This window comes from Eschrichtius robustus, chromosome 10 (genome assembly GCF_028021215.1).
Source record: "Eschrichtius robustus isolate mEscRob2 chromosome 10, mEscRob2.pri, whole genome shotgun sequence".
Classification (NCBI taxonomy): Eukaryota; Metazoa; Chordata; class Mammalia; order Artiodactyla; family Eschrichtiidae; genus Eschrichtius; species Eschrichtius robustus.
In genome coordinates this window covers 1,655,787-1,673,451 of record NC_090833.1, presented here as the reverse complement: position 1 = coordinate 1,673,451, position 17,665 = coordinate 1,655,787, and the positions used below count along the sequence as shown (strand labels likewise).

The following is a 17,665-nucleotide window of genomic DNA, read 5'->3' as shown; positions in this document are numbered from 1 at the left end:
ACCTGCCACCAGCTCCAGCTTCTCGCCGGGGTCCCCCTCGGAGTAGAGCTTGGGGTGGCAGCGGTACCCGATCTGGCTGATGAGGCTGGCGGGCAGGGCCACCAGGTCGCGGCGGATGAGGACGCAGGAACGGCTTTCCAGCGGCACGGGCTCCGGCTTCTCTTGCACTGTGGGCCCAGAGGCCACCCGGTCAGGGACACAGCAGATCTCCCCTCCTGCCCACCCAGGCCCGGGCCAGGCCTGCTGCATGCCCGCCCTCCCCGCCCACCGGGTGCTGCCCCTGCCGGGAGGACCCGAGTGAACCAGAGAGCAGAGAAGGCAGGCGAGGGGCTCCCAGCCGGTCTGGGAGCAAGTCGCTGGGGGCCCGGGAGGCTCCCGGGGGGGGGTGTCCAGCAGGCTGAGGCCTTCGGGGCGAGCAGGAATGAGGGCTCAGGGCTGGGGGTGGGGGCAGGGAGGGAGCGGCCCGCGAAGGGGACCGGGCAGAGGAAGGGCAGAGCGGGGGAGGGGAACAGACCTGTACTGTCAACCGCTCCCCAGCCTGTCTCCTTACAGCAGCCCCGGTCTACAGGTGTGGGGGACACAGCCCCCCCGCGCGTGGGCACCCCGCCCCCAGAGGCTGCACCATGCATTATTCCTGGCCAAGAGCAGCTCCATCAATATTCGCCAACAGTAAAGCCAGGCGGTGGCACAGCCGGGCAGTGCCAACGCTGTCTCCACGCCGGCTCCAGGCCTCCGGGCCGTCTGGGAATGTTCCTGACAAACCACTACTGGGGGTCATCAGGGACCCCCAGGCGCGCCAGCACCTGCAGCTATGATGGGGCGGCGGGGGTGGGGAGTGCGGGAGGCCCCCTCTGATGTCCCCGTGTCACACCCTGAGCGCAAGCACCACGCACAGGACACCAAGCAGAGGACCGTCTCGGCCCCATCCCCACCCCCCCAGCCTCCTAACCACCCACCTACCCATGGGCCCTCTGGAGGGGCTCAAGGCTGGGCTGGGGGTTCCCTCTTGGGCTCATGGTGGGAGGCTAGTCTATTGGGCACTTTCTGGGCACCCAGCACACCCAGGTGCCTCCCCAGGTGCTGGGAGGCCGAGGGCCTGTCCCCTGCTCGCAGGGAGCGCCCAGCCCAGAGGGTTCAGCAGGCAGCCAGGCTGGGTGAGGGCAGCGGCCACGTGGAGGCCCCCATGGTGGGCAGGACCCCACCTCACCAGGCTCAGCGCCCCAAGACCCTACAAGCAGGCCCCCACTTCCTGCCCCGCGCCTGCCCCCCCGCCCCCTCCTCATTTTCCTGCCCGGCGCCAGCAGCCCGGGCAGCACCACATGCCCGGCTCCCACTGCAGGGTCAGCTGGAGGCCCGTACCCGGCCGGGCTCTACCGCAGGCCGGCCTCCCCGTTCAGGCTCACACACGGCCATCCGTCCAGCACTCCTCACCCTGCGGCCCACACTCAAGCCGTCCCGGCCAGACACAGGGCAGGGGCACGGCCTCCCTCCTCTGTGTCCCCAGCACATGGCGATCCTGGGTCACTCCTGGGAAGGCCACCTGCTCCCGGCAGCTGTCGTTGTTGAGAAATCACAGCTGCTCCAGGGCGGGCCCACGCCACACACCTGGCTGAGCAGCAAGGCCTGTAAGTGAAGGCCCCAGGGCCCGTCCCCCCGTCACCCACCCATCACGCGGGCACCCAGAGGCAGGGTCTGCAGGTTGGAAAGGCTCCGGGCCGCTCTGATGGCCACCCGGGGTTGGGTTTTCCTTGCTGAGGACGACGGCTCTCATTAACAGCCTCAGTGACCACTGCTGGGGAGAGGTGTCTTGTAAAACCTCCCAGGGCTCAGACACCCAGAGGGCAAGGCTGGGCTGGAAGCTCTCCTCCAGCAGGCTCAGGGCAGGGGCTCAGTGGCAGAGCCTGTTGGGGAGGTCTCGAGGCCACTCCAAGATGGTCAGAGGCAGCCCCTTGGGCTGGCCGGTGTCCCATCCCCTCTGCACTGTGACACTTCCTTGGGGTCACAGGGAAATTCAGCAGAGGCACCTAAGTCTGGGGGAGGCCAGGCGGGGCTGGGAGAAGGACCTGGAAGCCCTTCAGGAGGGGGAGGTTGGCAAAGAAGGGTGCCCAAGCCCCAGACCTGGCACAGTGTGAGCATGAATTAGCCCCTAGTTATCTCTGCACCAAGCTCTTGTGGGGGAAAGGTCAGGGCTGCCCAGTCCCTGAAGGGCCAGCACCCCCCAAACCACAGGGTGAGTCCCGTGGGAGAAGGCAGGATGGTCAGTTCCAGCCCCGAGGATGGGTTGGGGACCCACCTGCTGCTCTAGCCCACCCCGCCAGGGTCTGGAATCATCCGCTCCGGAGTCAGCCCCAGTCCCCACCAGGGGACCCCCAGGCCACCCCTCCCCCTGTCCCCACAGGGCTCAGCTGTTCCCAGGGAGGCACCTGCCAGCACGCACAGGACGAGGGTGGCACGCGGTGCCTTCGGCCTGGCGGCGGCCAGTTCCAAGTCAAAGGAGGGAGTTTTCCTGAATCAGCCAAGCCCTGGGCGAGGCTGCAGCACAGCTCAGGGCAGAAGTCAGAAGGGTGGCCGCTCGGGGGGGTCGGGCAGCATCTCCCACCTGGCATGTTTGGGGAACGCTGGCAGGGGCTGGGGGCAGATCGGCAGAGAGCCGCCAGAATCTTCCAAACCCGGAATTACCCAGGGGCTCAGGGAGCACAGGAAAAACAACCCGGATGATATTTTAAAACATAATTACCCGGCCCGCCCCGCCCCCCTCCCCCCCCCAAGCCTGCTGTGATTACACTCGCAGACTCGGGAGCAGGGTGCCAACGCTGGCGCCGTGGCATTTACATAAAGAGCACTCACCAGCAGAAATAATCCCCATCTACAACTCCTCGGCCACAATGTTTCTCCAAACAGCAGAAGTTGTCTGCGCTCCGCACGCCCACCCGCCCACCCCCAGCCCCAGCACGGCTCCCCAAGAGCCAGAGGCTGTCAGATCCAGAAGAACCAAAAGAGCCACTTCTATTTCTGCTTTGCCATGTGCCGGATACTGCGCCGGCTAAAAATACCCTCAACAGAGTGGCGGCTCATCTGGAAAGGTGTTCCGAATTGCTTCATGTGCCCCCGTCCCTCCCCATCCCCAAATTACCCACCGGCTGGAGGCCGGAGCTTCCAGCGGCCTCCTTCTAGGGAGGGGTGTCGAGTTACAAGAGGTTCTGGAAACCCAGGAGACTCTGTGCACCAGGGCATAGTGACGGGACCCCTCCAGTCTCCTTGGCGGCCTCTGGCGGGGTCACTCCAGTGCCTGACGGCAAGGGTGATGGGAGACCCCTCGGTGGGCTGTGGGCAGGGGTGTAGCAGCCTGCAGAGATCCCTCGGATCACACCCAGGTCTCCCTGAGCACCGGGGGACCCGGCGGCCTCCTGCTGCCCCAGGACCGGGGCGGCCGCCTGTATCATCAACGGCCCCGGTTATAACCCTTTATAATGTTGGTTTCTAGGATTGTGGGCTCCAAATATTTAGGCCGCGTGAAATTTGAAGAGAAGCACGTGAAAGCAATTAGCTGTTTGTATCGGGGGGTGAGCAATCGCTCTGTGTGTAGGGAAGGTGAGTCACGGTCGTAAAGGTCCCGATGGAACGATCTGGAACAGCAGCTAATCTGGGCAAACGGGCAGCAGGGATAGAGGCATGCAGAAGCTTCCCTCAGACCACAAGAGCCGAAGAAAACACCAGTGTGTTCACAGGGTGCATGGTGGGCCCTGCAGGGTCTCTAACTGGAGAGGAAGAGGGGTCCAGGCTGTGCCTTCAGGGTCCTGCTGCCCCCACCATGACACCTGCCTGAACCCAAACAGGGGAGACATCACGCAAGGGAGGTGAGCCCGACACGGACGGACACAGCCTGCAGGACCCACTCATGTGAGGTCCCTAAAGGAGTCAAACCCATGGAGGCAGGAAGTGGACGGTGGGGCCTGGGGCTGGGGCGGGGGGAGGGGAGCAAGTGTCGAGTGGGGACAGTTTGGGAAGATGAGAAAGTTCTGGAGGTGATGGTGGTGATGGTGGCACAATGTGCATGTACCTGATTCTGTGCACTCAGAAGTGGTCTTAACAGTAAACCTTATATTAGCTACACTCTACCACAATAGAAAAAAATTTTTTTTAAAAGAATGAACGGGGGACTTCCCGGGTGGCACAGTGGTTAAGAATCCACCTGCCAATGCAGGGGGACACGGGTTCGAGCCCTGGTCCGGGAAGATCCCACACGCCGCGGAGCAACTAAGCCCGTGAGCCACAAGTGCTGAGCCCACGTGCCACAACTACTGAAGCCCGTGCGCCTAGAGCCCGTGCTCCGCAACAAGAGAAGCCACCGCAATGAGAAGCCCACGCACCGCAACAAAGAGTATCCCCCGCTTGCTGCAACTAGAGAAAGCCCGCACACAGCAACCAAGACCCAACGTAGTCAAAAAAAAAAAAAAAAAGAATGAATGGAAGGAGGGAAACCGGGAGGGTCACGTTGACCTCAGTCCTGAACTACCTTATCCTCCTGAGGGTCAAAGACTGGGAATCTGAAGAAATCGCTGGACCCTCTCCTTGGGCAACACATACCAAGACGCCCGACCACAGGATGCTGTCATGTCCAGGAAGCCCCAAAGGGCCCCTGTTCCCGTCCCCAAATCCATAGTGTGTCCTAGGGAATCACCATCAGAGACAGCATAAGCAACCCCCGCCCCCGGGAGCCCCGGCAACGTGGGTGACCACCGGCAGGTGCCCGAGCCGCCCTGGTCCAGCCGCAGTGTAGCTTTGCTGAGGTTGGGTGGGGCGGACAGGGGACAAAAAAGGTGATCCCCACTCCACAAAAGTGTATGCCGTTTGTTCAGATGGCAGCATAAGAAACCGAACCCCTAGTTCTTAATTATATAGAAAAATACAACTGAAAACCAAATGGAAAAAAAAATGCTGCACCACACCACCCAACACTGGCTCCCCACAAAGCATAGTGACCAGGCCTGCCAGACACACAGTGCACGGTCCAGAGACAGACCCACACAAGTACGCTTGGCCGATCTGTGATAAAGATGCACACATACCCAAAGAAGGAAGTGACAGTCTCCCAACAAACGGTGCCAAGTCACAGGTCACACACAGGCACAAACCCATGAGCCGAACCTCACACCTTACGCGGAGATGAACACAAGTGGGTCGCAGACCTAAACGTAAAACACAAAACTGCAAAACTTTCACCAGAAAATCTGTGATCTTGGGTTCAGCTAAAAGCCTAGACGTGACTCCAAAAGCGCAATCCCTAAAAGAAATTAAATGAGAAACTAAACTTCATCAAAATGAAAAACTCTTGTCTATGAAAGACGAGAAGACAAGCCAGCTACCACCGACCAAGGAAAGATCTGCAAACCACGTGCCTCCAGGGAGGCCTCTCAACACTCAACAGAAGGAAAACGAAAAACCCAATTTAAAAAATGGGCAAGCAGAAACTAACACACCATTGTAAAGCAATTATACTCCAATAAAGATGCTAAAAAAAAAAAAAATGGGCAAAAGATCTGAACAGACACTTCGCCAGAGAACACATAGATGGCAAAAAAGCAGATGAAAAGATGTTCAACATCCTGAGCCCTTAGAAAAATGGAAATTAAAGCCGTGCTGAGACACCACTGCTCGCGGTTAGGACGGCTCAGCGGGACCTGAGCACAGCACAGGCCGGCAAGGACACGGAGCCACTGGAATGCTCGTCCCGGCGGTGAGGACACTGGAAACCATGCGGCAGTTTGTTATAAAGTTAACCGTATGCACAGCTGAGCCGGCAATTCCACTTTTAGGTATCTACCCAGGAGAAGAAAGAAATGAGGGCTGGACGCAACGAACCCTGTACAGAAATGTCCACACCCGCTCTGCTCACAAGATGCCCCAAACTGGAAACACCCAATGTCTTGCGTCAGGGGAAGGGACAGCCAGGAAGCCGTCCACACGACAGTCACCACAGGGCCGCAAGAAGGAACAAATTACTGACGCACAACTTGGATGGATCCCAGGTTCACTGCGCCCAGCAGAGGGGCCAGTGTCCAGGGTTATCTCCTGGGCAGGTCCATGTGTCGGACACACTCCAAAGACAGAACCACGGGACAGAGAACAGTGGCTGCCAGGGGATGGGGTTGGGGGGTGACTGTCGGAGCAGCACGGTGGAGTCTTGGGGCCCTGGGGGTTGGTTGACGGAGCTGTTCTGGGTGGTGGACACTCAGGCCAGACCACTCCGTGCCCAGGCGGCCGCCCAGCCCTCCCCAGCCCCCTTCCGCTCAGCTCCGGGTGGCCTCCACTCATGACAAACGCACCACGGGTGGGCGATCTAGCCCATCTCTGCAGCTGCCAGCTCAGTGCCAACCAGACTGGCAGTTCTGAAAGGGCCACACCCGTGAAGGGCATCTGCATTGGGCACACCTGTATCAGCATCCCAGGAGCAGGGCAGGTGGCGGCTCCTGCAGGTGCACTTGGGCCCAGGCGGCTGGGGGGGTCACCACGGGCATCATTCTGTCTTTTACGTGACAGCAACGTAACTGTGATACACCACCGGCTGTAAGATGCATCCCATTTCTTGGATCTAAAACGGGGGCACGAAATGCATCCAAGAGCCAATGCGATTTGGCATGTGGGGTAAAAAATCGCAGAAGTCTGGCAGGGAAAGCCAATAAGAAAGAAAAATAAAGGTGGAAACAGAAACATGAGGCCAAGAATCGGGAGGATCCGTGTGTAAACCCCAGCTGCCAGGACACAAAGGGACACGGCGGGTCTCCAGGCCCCGTGGCTCAGGAAGTTACAGGCATAGCTGCTGGGGAAGACGCAGGGCCGAGAGACCAGACCCTGGACGGTGCTCCAGCAGGGCTTTGCGGCCAGTGGAAGCCTGCACCGCGGCCACCAGACCTGGTGACCGGCCCCCCGGGCCATAGCTCGGTACACTTGAAACCCCCTCTGGGCAGCTCCCCCTCCCACTCAGCCCGTCCCGACGAAACCTGGTGCTGCCCCTCCCCAGGCCCAGGGCTCTGGGTATTTTTGTCTCCTGCACCCAAATCTGGCCCTAGGAGACCCCACTGGTCCCCTGCCTGGTCCCCCGCCTGGTCCCCTCACACCCACCACAGTGATGCGCCGGCAGCTCTTCTATCGCCAATCTGACCCTGTCCCGTTTCTGTTCTCCATCCTCCTGCCCAGTGCCGACCTTGAGAAGCTGGCAGTCTCCCTGCCCACCCGTGGATGCCAGGCCAACTGTGGATGCTTCTGGGAACCAGAGTGGGAGGCGGAGGGGCCACGCGGGAGAGCGGCTTTTCACTGTATGATCGTTCTACATTCTTTAAGATAACGAGCACACGTTAGCTACACAAAAATAAATGCACTGAACTTGTAAAATACCCCGGAGACGCCCACTGTGAGTAGGAGGCAGTAGCCAATAGTGGACTGAGCCCCTCAGCAAGAACAACTCTAAAAGCTGCATTCAAAAAAAGTTGCCCAGTAGAGACTATCGTACTAAGTGAAGTAAATCAGACAGAGAAAGTGGTATCATGAGATACCACTTATATGTGGGAACTTAAAAACTGATACAAATGAACTTATTTACAAAACAGAAACAGACTCAACAGACATAGAAAACAAACTAACGGGGACTTCCCTGGTGGCACAGTGGTTAAGAAACCACCTGCCAATGCAGGGGACACGGGTTCGAGCCCTGGTCCGGGAAGATCCGACATGCCGCAGAGCAACTAAGCCTGTGCGCCACAACTACTGAGCCTGTAAGCCACAACTACTGAGCCTGCGCTCTAGAGCCTGTGTGCCACAACTACTGAAGCCCGCGTGCCACAACTACTGAAGCCCACGTGCCACAACTACTGAGCCCACGAGCCACAACTACTAAGCCTGCGCTCTAGAGCCCGTGAGCCACAACTACTGAAGCCCATGCGCCTAGAGCCCATGCTCTGCAACAAGGGAAGCCACCACAATGAGAAGCCAGCGTGCCACAACGAAGAGTACCCCCGGCTCGCCGCAACTAGAGAAAGCCCGCGCGCAGCAACGAAGACCCAACGCAGCCAAAAATAAAATAAATAAATTCAAAAAAGAATGTGGCGTCCCACGTATGGGCTGGACAAACACTGAGATTTGGGGCCTGCCGAGCAGGCAGTGCTCTGGGGAACACCCAGGCTTTCAGCCGAGACCCAGGAACAGCCAGGGCCCAGGAGCAGGGCAACCAGGAGCGCCCAGCCTGACTTACTCCAGGAGGTCACATCACTGCTTGATAAATCCGACGGCCGCTCAGGCAGACCTCTAACAGGTCCCGGACCCTCTTTGGAGCAGCTCTGCTTAGAGCTTCCAAAATGTCTTCACACAATGTGAAGCATTCAATAAAAAATTACCAGCAATACAAGAAAGCAGAGCCAAATGATTAAAAAAAAACCCCACAATTTACAAAGAGACATTAGATCAGACCCATGGGCCATCTGTAACAGGTTAAACAGGCAGACACTGCTTTTCAAATAACGACTCTTAATTTGTGCAAGAAATGTACAAGATGGAGAATTTCACCAGAAAACTAGAATCAATAAAAACAATCAAAGCCTAGAAATATGATTGGTTGAAAAGGAAATTAAACAGAGCAGATGAGAAGATTGGTGAACTGGAAAATAATTCAATCCAAAACTTCCAGGTTAAAGCAGCAGAAGAAAAAAGAAATAGGAAAGTCATAAAACAGAATAAAAGTCACCTGGAATTCCCAGGACGCGGTGAATGCACACCACGCATGTCACGGGAGCCCGGGAAGGAGGGCGGGTGCATGTGGGAAGCTATAATGACCCAGAACTCCAAACTGATTAAAGACATGAAGCCACATGAAGAAAGTGATCCCAGATAAGAGGGCGAGGGTAGGGAATTCCCTGGTGGTCCAATGGTTAGGACTTAGCGCTTTCAGTGCCGAGGGCGCGGGTTCAATCCCTGGTTGGGGAACTAAGATCCTGTAAGCTTTGCGGTGCAGTGCCCCCCAAAAAACAGGGTGAGGGTAAAGCAGGAATATGTGGAAAAAATAAATGTGCAGGTAAGTATAAACACAACTATTTTAAATGACAACAACAAAAGGGCTGGTGCAGCTCAAAACATGCAAACAACCCCAACCAGCACGATAGGGGGCACAAAGAGGCTAAAGTGATGGAGGCCTTTGTGAGGCTCCTTGAAGGAAGGTTGTGAGTCAGGATGAATGTTGAAACCTCCAACCCTTAAGAGACCAGTAGACAAACTTACAACAGGCATGGAAAGGCAAATAGAGCAAAATGCTTGATTAACCTGAAAGAAGGGGAAAAAAATGGAGAAACAACAGAAGATCAGAGGCGACAAAGGGAAAATAGTTAAGATGGTAGATGAAACCCAAAGATACCAGTAATTACATGAAATGTAAGTGGACTAAACACTCCAGTGAAAAACTGTTAAGTCTGGATTAAAAAAACAAAACCCAAGAGACAATCTTAAACAAAAGGACAATCTCAAACAAAAGAAAGTCTGAAAGCGAAAGATGGCGGAAAAGGTGCACCAGGTGAACATCAAAGAGAAGGATACCAGGGCAGCTCTGCTGATTTAAGACCATGCAGACTTCAAAGCAAGAAGCTTTCCTGGTGCTACAGGATATTTCACGATGATAAGAGGACCAGTTCACCAGGAAGATGAAACAAGCCTGCAACTGATAGGCACCCAAATCAAAACTTCATTAATAACCAGCAGAACTAAAAGGAGAAATGGCAAATCTATACGCCTACTTGGAGATTTGAACACCCCCCATCTCTTGAGCCAACATAGGAAGATAAAAACAAATCTGAAAGAGTATGCAAGATTTGATTTAATTATTGGTGCAACATAGTTTTTGTCTAGTGCATATGGAACATTTGCTGGGGCACAGAGTCTCAACAGATGTCAGAGCAATGAAGTGGTCTGAATATATTCTGTGACCACAGGAAATTTAATTCAGAAATTACAACAAATAGATGACCGGAAAATCCAAAACATGTTTGAAAATGTAAGCAACACACCACTACATAACCCAAGGGTCAAGAACAGAAAAATCACGAAAGCACTGGGAAATATTTTTAATTGAATGATAATGGAAATACGACGTATCAAAATGCGTTGGGTAGAATTAAGCCGTGCTGACCAGGAAATGGACAGCCCTAAAGTGCATATATTTTAAAAGGCTGAGAAATCAATCGATCAAAAAACTAGGAAAAGAATAGCTGATTAACTCAGAGGAAGTAGAAATAAATTGAAATTAAAAAAATATATATATATATAAGTACAGTTGACCCTTAGACAATGAGAGGGTTGGTGCGCCAAACCCCTGAGCAGTCGGAAAGCTGCATATAACTTCTGTCTCCCCCTCAAAACTTAACTACTAATCGCTTACTGTTGACCAGAAGCCTTACATATGCAGTCAGTTCACACACATTTTGTATGTTACATGTATTTGTACTGTATTCTTAGTCAGCTAGAGAAAAGATGTTGTTAAGAAAATCATAAGGAAGAGAAAATATATTTACAGTACTAGACTGTATTCACCGAATATCGTAAGCTTACATCATCTGTTTACAAGACGAATCATCTGTCTCTTAGTACCTGCATCGATATTGTCTTATATGATACAGAACACTGTAGGTATTATATGTGTTACCAGCACTAGACATCAAAAAGGAAAAGAAAATGTGAAAAAGAACTGTATATTTATTTACAGCTACTGTATTTATTACAAAAAATCCGTGTATAAGTGGACCCATGCAGTCCCAAGGTCAACTGTATGCATAAGAGGGAAAAATCCAAAAGTCGGTTCTTTGAAAAGACTAGTATGTTGGAAACTCTCTAGCAAGACTGAATGAAGAATAATGAGGCAGGGGCAAAAAGACACAAATTAACAATATTAATTGTTAATATTGTATTAACATGACACAGCAGATTCTACAGAACAGGGGTTGGCAAACTTTTACCGTTAAGGGCCAGAGGTTCAATCTTTTAGGCTGGGTTCTGTTGAATATCCTTCGTTTTTGCTTTTTTTTCCTTTTAAACATCTCTTTAAAAATATAAACAGCATCCTTAGTTTGTGGGCTCTACCAAAACAGGCCATGGGGCAGATGTGCCCCATGTCACAGTTTGCCACTTTCTTCGATAAATGTTAGGAAGATTTTAAGAGGATATAAGTAGTAGATTCACGCCAATAAATCTAAAAATTAGATGAAACCTATAAACTTGAAGAGAAACACAACTTGCCAACACTGACACAAGAAGAAAAAGAAATTTGAACTTGGACCTAATAAAGACATGAATCTAATAAATACCGTCCTGCAAAAAACTCCAGGCCTAAGTGGTTTCATCTGGGCATTACTTCAAATATTTAACAAATGGACTAATGTTATACAAACTCTTCCAGGTCATTTTTAAAAGAGGGGAGGGGTGATAATTCTCGAATCATTTTATGAGGCCAGATAACCTTGCTAGCAAAAAAGGGAGAGATTACCTGAAAGGAAAATTAGAGGGCACTCTCTCTCGTCCACATAGTGGCAAAAATCCTAGAGAAAATATGAGGCAATATGAAAAGCACGGGCTTGTCCCACGCAGCCGGTGGTCCAGGCGCTGGGTCCAAACTCCCGCTCCTCTGATGTGGGTTTGGGGTACCTACACTGGCGCCCACACTGTGTGCCTTGTGTGGGTGGGGGGTATGCATTTAACAGGTTTCCCAATGTTTAGGCTGGAGCTCTGTGGGGGGCAGGGGGGCACCCCCAGCAGAGGCAGGGGCTCCACGCTCAGGGTCTGGCCAGATGGGAGTGGCTCCCTCGATTTAGCAACTGCTGGACACCTGGCAACCCACCTGAGGCCTCCTTCTAGGAGATGAACACTGACTGGGGGTGGTCACAGCTCCAGAGAGCCCCCCCCAAAAAGGGCAAAAAAATTAGGCAGTTGAATCCAGAGGTATGTAAAAAGGATACTACATCACAACTAGGTTGAGCTTATTCCAGAAACACAAGGTTTTTTAATATTCGAAAAAGCAATTTATAACGTCCACAGCAGGAAAGCAAAACTATATGACCATATCAATATTTAAAGAAAAGGCTGGGGCTTCCCTGGTGGCGCAGTGGTTGAGAATCCGCCTGCCAATGCAGGGGACAGGGTCAAGCCCTAGTCCGGGAAGATCCCACATGCCACGGAGCGACTAAGCCCATGCCCCACAACTACTGAAGCCCATGAGCCACAACTACTGAAGCCCGTGCGCCTAGAGCCCGTGCTCCGCAACAAGAGAAGCCACTGCAACGAGAAGCCCTCGCACCGCAACGAAGAGTAGCCCATACTCACTGCAACTAGAGAAAGTCCGCGTACAGCAACGAAGACCCAATGCAGCCAAAAATAAACAAACAAACAAATAAATAAAAGGTCTCATTTAAAAAAAAACAAAGAATCCGCCACCTGCCAATGCAGGGGACACGGGTTTGAGCCCTGGTCCAGGAATATCCCACATGCATGAAGCAACTAAGCCCACGAGCCACAACTACTGAAGCCCGCGCACCTAGAGCCCATGTTCCGCAACAAGAGAAGCCACCACAATGAGAAGACCACACACTGCAACGAAGAGTAGCCCCCGCTCGCCTCAACTAGGGAAAGCCGGCGTGCAGCAATGAAGACCCAACGCGGCAAAAAATAAATATAAATAAATTAAAAAAGGAAAAGAAAAAGCAAAGAGACTTATGGGACTTCCCCGGTGGCACGGTGGTTAAGAATCTGCCTGGCAATGCAGGGGACACGGGTTCGAGTCCTGGTCCAGGAGGATCCCACATGCCGCGAAGCAACTAAGTCCGTGCACCACAACTACTGAACCTGTGCTCTAGAGCCCGCTAGCCACAACTACTGAGCCTGCGTGCCACACTACTGAAGCCTGTGTGCCTAGAGCCCGTGCTCTGCAACAAGAAAAGCAACTGCGATGAGAAGCCCGCGCACCACAACAAAGAGTAGCCCCCACTCGCCACAACTAAAGAAACCCGCACGCAGCAATGAAGACCCAACGCAGCCAAAAATAAATAAATAAATTAATTAATTTTTAAAAAAAAGTAAATCTTTTTTTTTTTTAATTATTATTTATTTATTATTTTTATTTTTGGCTGTGTCGGGTCTTCGTGTCTGTGCGAGGGCTTTCTCTAGTTGCGGCAAGCGGGGGCCACTCTTCATCGCGGTGCGCGGGCCTCTCACTGTCGCGGCCTCTCTTGTTGCGGAGCAGAGGCTCCAGACGCACAGGCTCAGTAGTTGTGGCTCACGGGCCCAGTTGCTCCGCGGCATGTGGGATCTTCCCAGACCAGGGCTCGAACCCGTGTCCCCTGCATTGGCAGGCAGATTCTCAACCACTGCGCCACCAGGGAAGCCCAAAAAAGTAAATCTTGAGCCCCATATCACACCACATTAAAAAAAAAAATCAATTCCAGATATACTACAGAGAGAAAAGCCTTAATAAGAAAGCAGGAGAGTCTGAATCTTGACTGTTAGAGAGGAAAACAGACGTAAGGAAGAGAGGAGGCTGGGAGAAGCCTAGGACATGGAGTTAAATTTGGAGATATCAGTACAAACTCGTGATTTTTAAATATATAAATTCCTAGCTCTGACTACTAAAAGGGTATAAAAACAGCACCCTAGTAGCAATAAGCAAACGTAGCACCCAGATCTTGGTTCCTAAATACCATTCCCCACTCAGAGGGAAAAAAGCTGACTCCAGGGCTGGGGAACAGAAAGCATAAGATGAGCCTGGGATATTTTGCTGAAAAAGACAACATGAAAATGCTTAAAGAAAAAAAAGCAACTTTATACTAACACCAAATAAACAACAACAACAAGTGAAGGAATAAAATAAATAAGTAGGGGGTCTGGAGAAGCTCTTCCCTACAAAAGACCACCAACTAATAAATGTAGGAGTTATGGAGTTTTGATCACCACTTTGCAACCATCAGAGTAGTGATCAATCCAGGCAAGAATCATCAATAAACACTAAAAGGGTTGGGTGAAAGGTTAATGACACACCTTCTCTTCTCACAGTGACTCTACCTGGCAGAGATCACCTTGACCAAATGACCTAAGGGGCCATCACCAACACTGAGCCAGACCAGGGTTGTGGCTGGAGAAGGACACAGCATTGTTCCTGTGGAATTCCAGCAGAAACGCACACCAGGCACCCAATCGTGAGACGAAACCCAGCAAACCCAAACAGAGGGACCTTCTGCAAAACAGCCAGCCCATGGTCTTTCAAAAGGAAAGCCTCATGAAGGATAAAGGCTGAGAATCTATTCCAGAATAAAAGGACAAAAGAGAATAACCAGAAATGCAATGTGTGATTCTTTTTTTAAAAAATTTATTTATTTATTTATTTATGGCTGTGTTGGGTCTTCGTTTCTGTGCTAGGGCTTTCTCCAGTTGCGGCAAGTGGGGGCCACTCTTCATCGCGGCGCGCGGGCCTCTCACTATCGCGGCCTCTCTTGTTGCGGAGCACAGGCTCCAGACGCGCAGGCTCAGTAATTGTGGCTCACGGGCCGAGCTGCTCCGCGGCATGTGGGATCTTCCCAGACCAGGGCTCGAACCCGCGTCCCCTGCATTGGCAGGCAGATTCTCAACCGCTGCGCCACCAGGGAAGCCCTCAATGTGTGATTCTGAACTGAATACTGGATCAGAAAAACCCAACATGACCACAAAGGACAATACTGAGACAACTGGAGAAATTTAAGCATGGAAATTTAAGCATCGTTGATTATATAGTAGTGCTGGGTCAAAACTGAATTTCCTGGGGACTTCCCTGGTGGTCCAGTGGGTAAGACTCCGCGCTCCCAATGCAGGGGGCCCGGGTGCGATCCCTGGTCAGGGAGCTAGATCCTGCACGCATGCCGCAACGAAGATCCCACATGCCGCAGCTAAAGACCCAGCACAGCCAAAAATAAATACATAAAAAAAACAAAACAAAACAAAAGACCCCTGAATTTCCTGAGTTTTGAACACTGTACTGTGTTTATGCAAGAGAACGTCCCGTTTGTAAGCAATGCTCAGTATTCTGGGGTAAAAGAGCATAACATCTGCAACTTGCCTTCAAATGGTTCAGAGAAAGAAAAAAAAAACAACAACCTATACATAAAAAGAGAAAAAGAATGACAAAGCAAAATGTGGCAAATTCCTACCAGCTAGTGAGTCTGAGGGAAAGGTATACAGGAGTTCTTTGTGCTTATCTTGAAACATTTCTGCAAACTTAAAATGATTTCAAATCAAAAAGACAACTTTAAGGTACATAGAAGAACATTACACTGATCTGGAGGTAAAGGAAGATTTCTTTAAACAAGATGTAAGAATAGCTATTGATAAAGAGAAAAAAGTTAATAAACTTACTACATCAAAATTATATTAAGAAGATGACAAGTTGCAGAGTGGGAAAAGATATTTACGACACTTGTCTGACAGAAGAGGTCTATTCAGAGTACTTAGAAGCTCACGAAAAGTTGTGAGAAAAGGACAGACAACTCACTCTACAAAAGTGTGGGAAAGAAGATTTAAATGGGCACTTCACAAAGGAAGACAGACAAGCTGCCAAGAGTATGGAAAAGCGCTCAAAATCATTACTCATTATGGAAATTCCACTTAACTCCACTATGAGAGACTCAGGACAAGACAGCTAGTGCTCAACATCCACGATGCCCAGCACCTGTTACAAAATTAATAGACACGTGAAGAACCACGAAAAGGTGATCCTAAGGAGGAGAAAAATCAGTAGGTAGCAACAGACCAAGAAATAACAAAGTGGGCAGCATTAGCAGGCAAAGGCTTTAAAACCAGCTATAAAATACAATCAGAACTTTTTAAAAAATGTAAAAGCAGGAACTCAATGAGGGCAGAAATGGAACATACAAATAAGAACAAAACGGAACTGCAGAAAAGATCAGCGACCATGAAGAAACAGCAATGGAAACGACTCCATCTAAAGCCTAAACAGAAAAAAAGGCTAAAAACTAATAAATAAACAGAGCCTTGGGACCTCAGGGACAAAAACATGTTTAATTGGAGTTGTGGGGGGAGGGGCACAAGATATTTGAAGGAATAATGGTGTAAGAGCACACGTCCAAAAAGCTCAACAAAATGTAAGCAGAAATAAAAGCAGCCTGAAAAGAAAAGACACAACTCATACAGAGAAACTCAGAGAAGAATGATTATGATTTCCTGAGGAAACAAAATGCATTTCAGAAGACAAGAGAACGTCTACTGAAAGCCGAAAGTAACAGTTAGCCTAGAATTCTACATCCAGCAAAAATACCCTTCAAGAATGAAGGTGACAACTGTACAATGAAAACTGACTAATTTTATTATATATAAATTATACTTCAGGGCTTCCCTGGTTGCGCAGTGGTTGAGACTCTGCCTGCCGACGCAGGGGACACGGGTTCGAGCCCTGGTCTGGGAAGATCCCACATGCCGCGGAGCAGCTGGGCCCGTGAGCCACAACTACTGAGCCTGCGCGTCTGGAGCCTGTGCTCCGCAACAAGAGAGGCCGCGATAATGAGAGGTCTGCGCACCGCGATGAAGAGTGGCCCCCGCTTGCCGCAACTAGAGGAAGCCCTCGCACAGAAACGAAGACCCAACACAGCCATAAATAAATAAATAAATAAATCATTTTTTAAAAAATTAAAAAAAAAATTATACATCAATAAGGCAGATTTTTTTTAAAAGGTGATATAAAGACCTCTTTGTAATTTTTCAGAATTCACTACTAGTCCATCACTAGGTTGAAGGAAATTCTCCAAGCAGAAGGAAAATAACACCAGATGGAAACTCTAATCTATACGAAGTATGACGAACTGGACAAGATAAATATGTGGGTAAACATAATAGGTTTTTTTCATATTTTAAACTTCTTAAAAAAAATTAGACATCCACATGGAAAAAAAATCAGAACCTCGATCCACGTCTCACACCTTATACAAAAATTAACTCAAAATGGACCACAGACTAAATGTAAAACCCAAAGCCATAAAACATCTAGGAGAAAACATAGGGGAAAAAATTCTTATAATCTTGTTAGGTAAAGAATCAAATACAACACCAAAAGCATCATCTGTAAGAGAAATTACTGACCATTTAAACTTCATCAGGGGACTTCCCTGGCGGTCCAGTGGTTAAGAATCCGCCTTCCAGAGGCTTCCCCGGTGGCGCAGTGGTTGAGAGTCTGCCGGCCAATTCAGGGTACACGGGTTCGTGCCCTGATCTGGGAAGATCCCACATGCCGCGGAGCAACTAGGCCTGTGAGCCACAGCTGCTGAGCCTGCGTGTCTGGAGCCTGTGCTCTGCAACAAGAGAGGCCATGATAGTGAGAGGCCCACGCACCGCGATGAAGAGTGGCCCCCACTTGCCCCAACTAGAGAAAGCCCTTGCACAGAAACGAAGACCCAACACAGCCAAAAATAAATAAATAAATAAGTAAGTAAATAAATAAATAAATAAATAAAAAGTGAAATTCTTTAAAAAAAAAAAAAAAAAGAATCCGCCTTCCAATGCAGGGGACGTGGGTTCAATCCCTGGTCAGGGAACTAAGATCCCACATGCCGTGGGGCAACAAAGCCCACGAACCACAACTACTGAGCCCGCACGCCGCAACTAG

At 50.7% G+C, this 17,665-nt stretch overlaps 1 protein-coding gene across 2 annotated transcripts in view; it reads right to left on the bottom strand.

The window, feature by feature from the left end:
* Positions 1-17,665, bottom strand: part of NACC2 (NACC family member 2) — a 73,675-nt gene that overhangs the window by 6,199 nt on the left and 49,811 nt on the right. For both annotated transcript variants that reach the window (XM_068553554.1, XM_068553555.1), the window contains exon 3: positions 3-167. In XM_068553554.1, the coding sequence (XP_068409655.1) occupies positions 3-167 (165 nt within the window). The remainder of the gene's footprint in view (positions 1-2; positions 168-17,665) is intronic.